This window comes from Cherax quadricarinatus, chromosome 32, assembly GCF_038502225.1.
Source record: "Cherax quadricarinatus isolate ZL_2023a chromosome 32, ASM3850222v1, whole genome shotgun sequence".
NCBI lineage: Eukaryota > Metazoa > Arthropoda > Malacostraca > Decapoda > Parastacidae > Cherax > Cherax quadricarinatus.
Window position 1 is genome coordinate 18,298,372 of NC_091323.1, and position 7,836 is coordinate 18,306,207.

The window sequence follows — 7,836 nt, forward strand, 5'->3', positions numbered from 1 at the left end:
CGCTTATTATAATGTTAGGCAAGTTTTCTAATGTTCTTTTGGTACAAAATTATTAATTTTTGCATTAACATAAATGAAAAAAATATATCTTTAAACGTATAGGAGAATTTTACGACTTAATCTTAAGAGAGTTCTCGCTAAATGGCCAATTTTACCTATTCGACACGATATTATATATATTATATATACATACTCAGTTTATACACATTAAGAAACACACATCAGTGAATATACCATGGTTCACGATCTTTTCGGAAACAGGTTAATAGATTGGGTCGTACTGACAGTTGGCCCATGGATTATAGGGCCAGTCGATTCATAGATAGTAGGGACAGCTGATTCATGGGTGTTAAGGAAAGTTAGTTCATGGGCCGCAGGGAATTCACGGAGCTGATTCATGGTCAACAACATAATCAAAATTAATATTTAGTTTTGTGAACTTAGTACGTGATGGGGGTAAAGGTGTAAGGAAGCGTAGCAGGGAAGAGAGCACTGTGTGGGCTGAGTGTTAATACCCACCTGTGGAAGACTTAGAGCGCTTGCTTCGCGTCCCTCCAGGCTGAGAGCCAAACACCAGCACCAAAGGCCGCCGACTGGTTGAACCCCTCACTGCTTCACCATTTTTCAATCTCACGTTCTTGTTGGTTACAGTGTGCACGCTGGCCACGTCCTGCGAGTATGACACTACCCCAGGGGTGAACTCCGGCGGCTGATAAGCTGCTTCTTCCACCCCGAGGTACTCCTCTATGATGTATAGGTTATTGTGAACTCCGTTAGGCCGGTACTCCGGCCACACACTGTGTCCGTCCACCACGCCAACCTGTTCTACCTGCCGAGAGCTCCCTGCAGTGCTATCCACAACCAGAGACCGACTACTGTCCTCACTGGCTTCATGTACGAACTCTGGGTCCTCCATCAGATTTCTCTGGGCGGGCTCAACTGCCTTCATACAGCTGCCCACCACGGAAAGTACCATTCCCAGCATGCCTGCCTTCCACCCACAATCCAATCTACCGTCGCTCAGGGCTACGCAGGGGTCCACATCCAAGTCGCCTTGGTTAGTTGTTACCCAGGAAGACGAAGAAGTGGCGGGGTGAGAGCCCAAGTCCACGGTAGAACTATAGGAGGGCTGAGACTCGTGCAAGTTTGAGAATATTTCTGTATCCCAAGACCCCAGCGATCCTGACTGCAGCAGTTCTTGACTTTGTTGAGTGTGTAAGTCAACGACAAACTTCTGGGACTGTGACCTAGAAGAAGTTTCCAAGCTGAGTGTGCTGAGTGACGACTGTTTGGAGTGTGAACTTAAAGACATTTGCTGCGAGGAAGAGCTCAGAGACGCCAGCTGGGAGCCTGGGCTGTGGGATGCCTGCTGGCTGTGCGAACCGAGTGAAAATGATTGTGAGCACGATGTGAGGACAAGCCCCTGAGAGTGTAAGTTGGGTGAAGTCTGGACCTGGGCCGGGTTCCATTTGGCGGAAAGACTCCTCTGGCTTGGCTGGAACGTTTCAGTTACACGGTTACCAATATGCAAACCATAATTTTAAAAATTGGTTTACACTTGTACACAGAAACAGAACTTAACGATTTTACACTAGTACACTTCCTTCAAGGTAATACGCTAAACATTTTCCCAAGAAAGTGTGGGTTTAAAAGGTGTTATTAACGACCGTTGACAAAGCGACGTTGTCACTATGCTATAACGTTGGCTTTCTTTTGATATGGATTAAAAATCGTGTTTCCCTGGCAGCTGTTACATCCAGAGAACATTCTCCATGGTTAATTATAAAGGTTAAATTTGAATTTACTAACACTGGTCAATATTCATAATACTTTCCCTGTTCGAAATAATATGAGTTATGTAAATTTTCCAAAAAATAAATGGGTTATACAATGGAGACAAATATGTGCCTACATAAAGGAAACGTTTACAATGATAATGCCCCCTTCCCCCCCAAAAAGCTAACGTAACGAAATCTTATCCAAATTTTGAGTTATATATTAGGTGTGATCTGGTTCGATTAGGTCGTTTAAGGGGTTACCTGGAGGTTATTCCGGGGATCAACGCCCCCGCGGCCCGGTCCATGACCAGGCCTCCCGATGGATCAGGGCCTGATCAACTAGGCTGTTACTGCTGGCCGCACGCAGTCCAACGTACGAGCCACAGCCCGGCTGATCCGGCACTGACTTTAGGTATCTGTCCAGCTCTCTCTTGAAGGCAGCCAGGGGTTTATTGGCAATTCCCCTAATGCTTGATGGGAGGCTGTTTAACAGTTTTGGGCCCCGGACACTTATGGTGTTTTCTCTTAGTGTACCAATGGCGCCCCTACTTTTTATTGGGGCATTTTGCATCGCCTGCCCAGTCTTTTACTTTCGTAGGGAGTGATTTCTGTGTGCAGATTTGGGACCATTCCTTCCAAGATTTTCCAAGTGTAGATTATGATATATCTCTCCCTCCTGCGTTCCAACGAATACAAGTCAAGTGCTTCCAAGCGTTCCCAGTAGTTAAGGTGCTTGACAGAACTTATACGTGCAGTAAAGGATCTCTGTACACTCTCTAGATCTGCGATTTCACCTGCTTTGAATGGAGATGTTAATGTACAGCAGTATTCCAGCCTAGAGAGAACAAGTGATTTGAAAAGGATCATGGGCTTGGCATCTCTCGTTTCGAAAGTTCTCATTATCCATCCTATCATTTTCTTTGCACGTGCGATCGTGGCACTGTTGTGATCCTTGAAAGTGAGATCCTCAGACATTACTACTCCCAGGTCCCTTACATTATTTTTCCGCTCTATTGTATGGCCGGAGTCAGTAGTATACTCTGTTCTAGTTATTATCTCCTCCAGTTTTCCATAACGGAGTAGTTGGAATTTGTCCTCATTGAACATCATATTGTTTACCGTTGCCCACTGGAAAACTTTGTTTATATCTTCTTGGAGATTAACCGCGTCCTCAGCAGATGACAGCCTCATGCAGATCCTAGTATCATCCGCAAAGGATGATACGGTGCTGTGGTGTACATCTCTGTTTATGTCTGATATGAGGATAAGGAATAAGATGGGGGCGAGTACTGTGCCTTGTGGAACAGAGCTCTTCACTATGGCAGCCTCCGATTTAACTCTGTTGACCACTACTTTGTGTTCGATTTGTTAGGAAGTTGAAGATCCATCTCCCCACTTTCCCAGTTATTCCTTTAGCACGTATTTTATGGGCTATTACGCCATGATCGCATTTGTCAAATGCTTTTGCAGTCTGTGTATATTACATCTGCATTCTGATTTTCTTCCAGTGCATCCAAGGCCATGCCCAAAATATGTCTCCACAACATAACCTAATTAATATTGTTGAATTTACATCCTAAAAACCCGAGGAGCTAAAACAGTTAAAAATGAAAAATAATTTGTGAACAAAATGAAGATGTTTATTGCAAAGTTCACTTATACATTGTTAACTATAAATTATCACTTAACTCCGACGAGCAGCTAAGGTTAGTATACTGACCTTAATATTAGATAATTAACAATAATCTAATGAGAAGTAACTTTAAGAAAAAAATAGCCTAACATCCACCCGTCGGAAAACTTAGTGGCTTTGGAGGACAGACGACAATACGATGTCCTATTAAATATTCACGGAGTAGCGTTAAATCCGCAAATGTCATACAGCACCTGGGGGAATGTGAGGTAATTAGGTCTGATCCAAGGGAGCTCCATTTCATTGTATCAAGAGCCCTTCACAAGCATTAAAGTATCTCCCCTTGAAGCGATGACGTTGAAGAAGAAAAACTTGAAGGCTTCTTAATTTAGACAAGCCACGAGCAGCACTGGAAGCCCCACCTGCTTCTGGTAACCACAGGTATGTAAATACGACACAATATGAGGGTTATTATCTCGTACATGGAGACGCTTCGCCCACTGGGGATGTCTTCATAAACAAGTGTCACCCCCCCCCCCCACTGTATCTTACTGACATACGGTCGGTACATTCTACCATTGTATTACCAACCACAGACATCCTTTAGAGTCACAGTCAACTCCTGTACGTTATCAACCATTCAGCTAGCCTTACTTGACAGTCAAATGCATTGCCTAACCATCTATGGTAACTGAATGCTCATTTGTCATACAATACAAGCAAGAATTAACAATTATCAACCATGGCAAATATGATGGTGCTAACCATCACATTATAACCACGTAGTTTCACACCAGGTACCTACCAGCTCTCACTAACCAAGTATAGTTTCACACCATGTACTTAGCAGCCCTCACTAACCAAGTACAGTTTCACACCAGGTACTTACAAGCTCTCACTAACCAAGTACAGTTTCACACCAGGTACTTACCAGTTCTCACTAACCAAGTACAGTTTCACACCAGGTACTTACCAGTTCTCACTAACCAAGTACAGTTTCACACCAGGTACTTACTAATCATATTCTTATTAATTTTTAATTGCTCGTGAAGATCAACTCTAGTGTACTTTTACGTCCAGTACCTTCTGTTATCTGTTGGTTGAAAGCAAATTCTTCATAGCCTCTACAGTTTTCTGGTATTACACGTGGACTCAGGTGCTCTCAGTTATTTTAGTCCAATGCTGATGACTTCTTCCATTTTCTATTTAAACGTTGAAATCTCCAAGGTGTAGAATTTTCAATACAGCTATCTTCTCTTCCGTGAATTACTCTGCTGGTGTCATCGGTGGTTTTTATATAAAAAAAAATTACCATAGTCTTATTCTCAACTTTAATACCTGGTACGAAGCAGTGCCTGATTGGTGAGGGATGGTAGGTACAGTTCCGTCCAAAAGGAACATTAATTTTATACTAATTTAACACAAATCAACTTTTTTATATATACAAGATCGAGAATTCAACTTTTTTTTCAAAGATGGAATCTCGACCTCTGCTCTCTCTCATCCAGTGGTGTTGACAAACATCAGCTGACTCTAGCTAAACTGATCTACTCGTATTTCGCTTCACATGGTCAGACGTCCTAACCTCAGGACACACTAACATGATGACTTTTGCTACAAGCAACAGTGGTTCACCTCTCATCACAAACATACAACCTTCGCACCAACACAACCCCCAGTCACAAGAAGTGGTTAATCTTACGCCACCGAACAACATAACCTTTGTTCCCACTAACAGAACCACGAGTCACAGGCAGAGGTGATTCACCTCACACCAATAGTAATTCATTCTCAACCAGCATAACCACGGTGCGAGGCCAATGAACGATAATGTTTGAAGCTAGCTCACTTCGAGCACTAGACAAAAGGTACAGGGGGCCCAGGGACACAATGTGAAGGCAGAAGATACTCCAGCACACAAAGAACCTATTTACTACATTATAGCTAAAATTTTATTTAGGAATGGACGAGGATATAGCTGAGACATTAAATAATCCTTAGGGTGAGATGATAAATAAGCAACCAAGAGGAAAGAGTAAGACGGTGTGTAGGTTTACACAAGGAAAAGAGTAAAGGGGCAGGGTATGTGGGTAGGTGACGCATGATGAGAGGACAGGTATGCCGAGAGATACGGTAAGTCATGTACAAGGTGACTATCTCAAAAGACAGTGCTGCTGACTCACCTTCCCTTGCCCACACGTTCACTGCACCTATCAATGACGAAATACATGCAAATTACAAGAAAAGAAGCACAGCACAGACATTTCCTGTCTTAAAGGTAACACATTTGTTTCCTGCTGGCCAGTAACCCATTTTTTTAAGTGTGGATCAGGGAAGTGCAAAAGCTCGTTACGTTAGCCGTGATGCCACGGACTTCAAATACTGTCAGGTCAGCAGACGCCCCTCAGTGAGTGAGAAGGCAGTCAAGACACGTACCCTCAGGGAGACAGGACAAGACTGCAGGCTGGGCTACCTACTACTTATACTCAATATACCAGTTTACCGTCTCAGTGATTATCACTTACTATTTATACTCCACTTAAGGACCCTTCCACGACAAGTGGATTGAAACAGAATACCAACCTGGCGACAACCATCAGTACATCCCAACGCGTGTAGTGAGGATGCTACAGTAACTGCCTCCCACCCACGTAACACCAGCTATCACCTAAAGCACATTGTAACACATGTCGTTAAGAAACTACAACTGGCACCTACCCATACAACACCAACTCCCAGTTTCACTTTCAAACTGTCAACATCTGACACAAGTAACGTTGACATTACATGTCAAATCGAAAAGATCAATTTTGGAAACAACCAACTTGGTAAAAAAAATTGATAAAACATTACGAGCTCCTACTTCTTCCCTCCTTAGCTCTGAGGTTCTAAATGCAAGAAAATACCATAATATATGGAAAAAATAGTTACCTGGGCAGTATATTAGCAAATAAAATTCGGATTTATAATTAGTTACTTGGTCTGTTTCCTGGAAACAGGACTGCAGTCACTAATAATTACATATATATATTTTCAAAACAAGAGATAACATTATTTTCCAACCATTATCTTAGGTGTTGTGGTCTACATCCGGGAGGAAGAATCACCACAAACCCTCACCAGATGGACGGATTGCGCTCTATAAAGGCACTCAACTGTTAATTTTGAGACAATGTCTAATCCACACTGTGAACACGTCACTTAGCGCCACACTGAGCTCTCGACAGTGACTGGCGGCGTCACACTGCGTAGTCGACACTGATAGCTGGCATCACACTAGGCCCTTGGAGCATGAGGCGTCAGCCTCTGTGTCAGTCACACTGAAGGAGACCGAACGCGGCGGGTGGCGATGGGACGGAGGTGTGAGTAGAACTGCAGCAGGCGGTGGGTGGTGGTGGAGGGACTCACCTGGGAACACCTACAAGTGACCACCACTACCCACGCCACACAGACATGGCCACCTCAGCTGCTTGTCACGTGAGCCACACAGCCTATGTCAGTCACACTCGCCCTTCCGCCTTCACCTTCACTAACCTACACATAGATGAATTAAGCTAGTTTCTTAATGTTTAGAGCCCATCGACTACATGGGCGCTATTAAGGCTGCAATCCACCTGAACAATAAGAATACTTTAATCCTTAAATTAGAGACTAAAGTAAATTCTTATTCTATACACACCAAGCAATATACACTTATCTGTGAATATACTCTGGTAACTGAAGTATCTCCCTTAATCCCCTGAATATGCATTGACCCCAACCTCTACACAAACCCCCCACCCCTTCCTCCAAACAAGTCACGTTTTATTTAGAGACTACAAAAAATAAAGTTCAGACCGTTTTGAACAGGTATTCATTAATATTTCATTTTGGAGAGGCTCAAGTATGAATCTATATGCGAAAGAATATGTCTGTTATAGAATATTCACTTGAGAAGTGATTCCCTGGTGCCACTGATCAGAGGTGACAATAACCATTCAACACATTGAGTAGTATGAGAAATAACAGGCAATATTTAGTCAGTTTAATTGTACTTAATTGTAAAGATGTTCACCTCGACCAACATATGAAGATTATCTACCTCGAATCTACCTGGAGGCCATTCCGGGGATCAACGCCCCCGCGGCCCGGTCCACGACCAGGCCTCCCGGTGGATCAGGACCTGATCAATGAGGCTGTTACTGCTGGCCGCACGTAGTCCAACGTACGAACCACAGCCCGGCTGATCCGGCACCGACTTTAGGTATCTGTCCAGCTCCCTCTTGAAGACAACCAGGGATCTATTGGTAATGTCCCTTATGGCTTGTGGGAGGCTGTTGAACAGTCTTGGACCCCGGACACTTAGTGTGTTTTCTCTTAGCGTACCAGTGGCACCCCTACTTTTCACTGGGGGTATGTTGCATCGCCTGCGAAGTCTTTTGCTTT

The 7,836-nt window shown here is 43.6% G+C and overlaps 1 protein-coding gene across 3 annotated transcripts; it reads right to left on the reverse strand.

The window, feature by feature from the left end:
- Positions 1-134: 134 nt before the first annotated feature.
- Positions 135-6,883, reverse strand: LOC128690306 (uncharacterized). Of its 3 annotated transcripts, none has more exons than XM_053778925.2 (2): positions 6,475-6,883; positions 135-1,495 (listed from the first exon to the last, which is right to left on the reverse strand). In XM_053778925.2, exons 1-2 carry the CDS (start codon positions 6,475-6,477, stop codon positions 509-511), a joined length of 990 nt encoding a protein of 329 aa, XP_053634900.1. In that variant the 5' UTR covers positions 6,478-6,883; the 3' UTR covers positions 135-508. The 3 variants fall into 3 exon arrangements, with proteins under 3 accessions (XP_053634900.1, XP_053634902.1, XP_053634901.1); XM_053778927.2 differs by having other exon boundaries at positions 6,532-6,880; XM_053778926.2 differs by having other exon boundaries at positions 135-1,835; positions 6,475-6,880.
- Between the last annotated feature and the right edge of the window lie 953 nt (positions 6,884-7,836).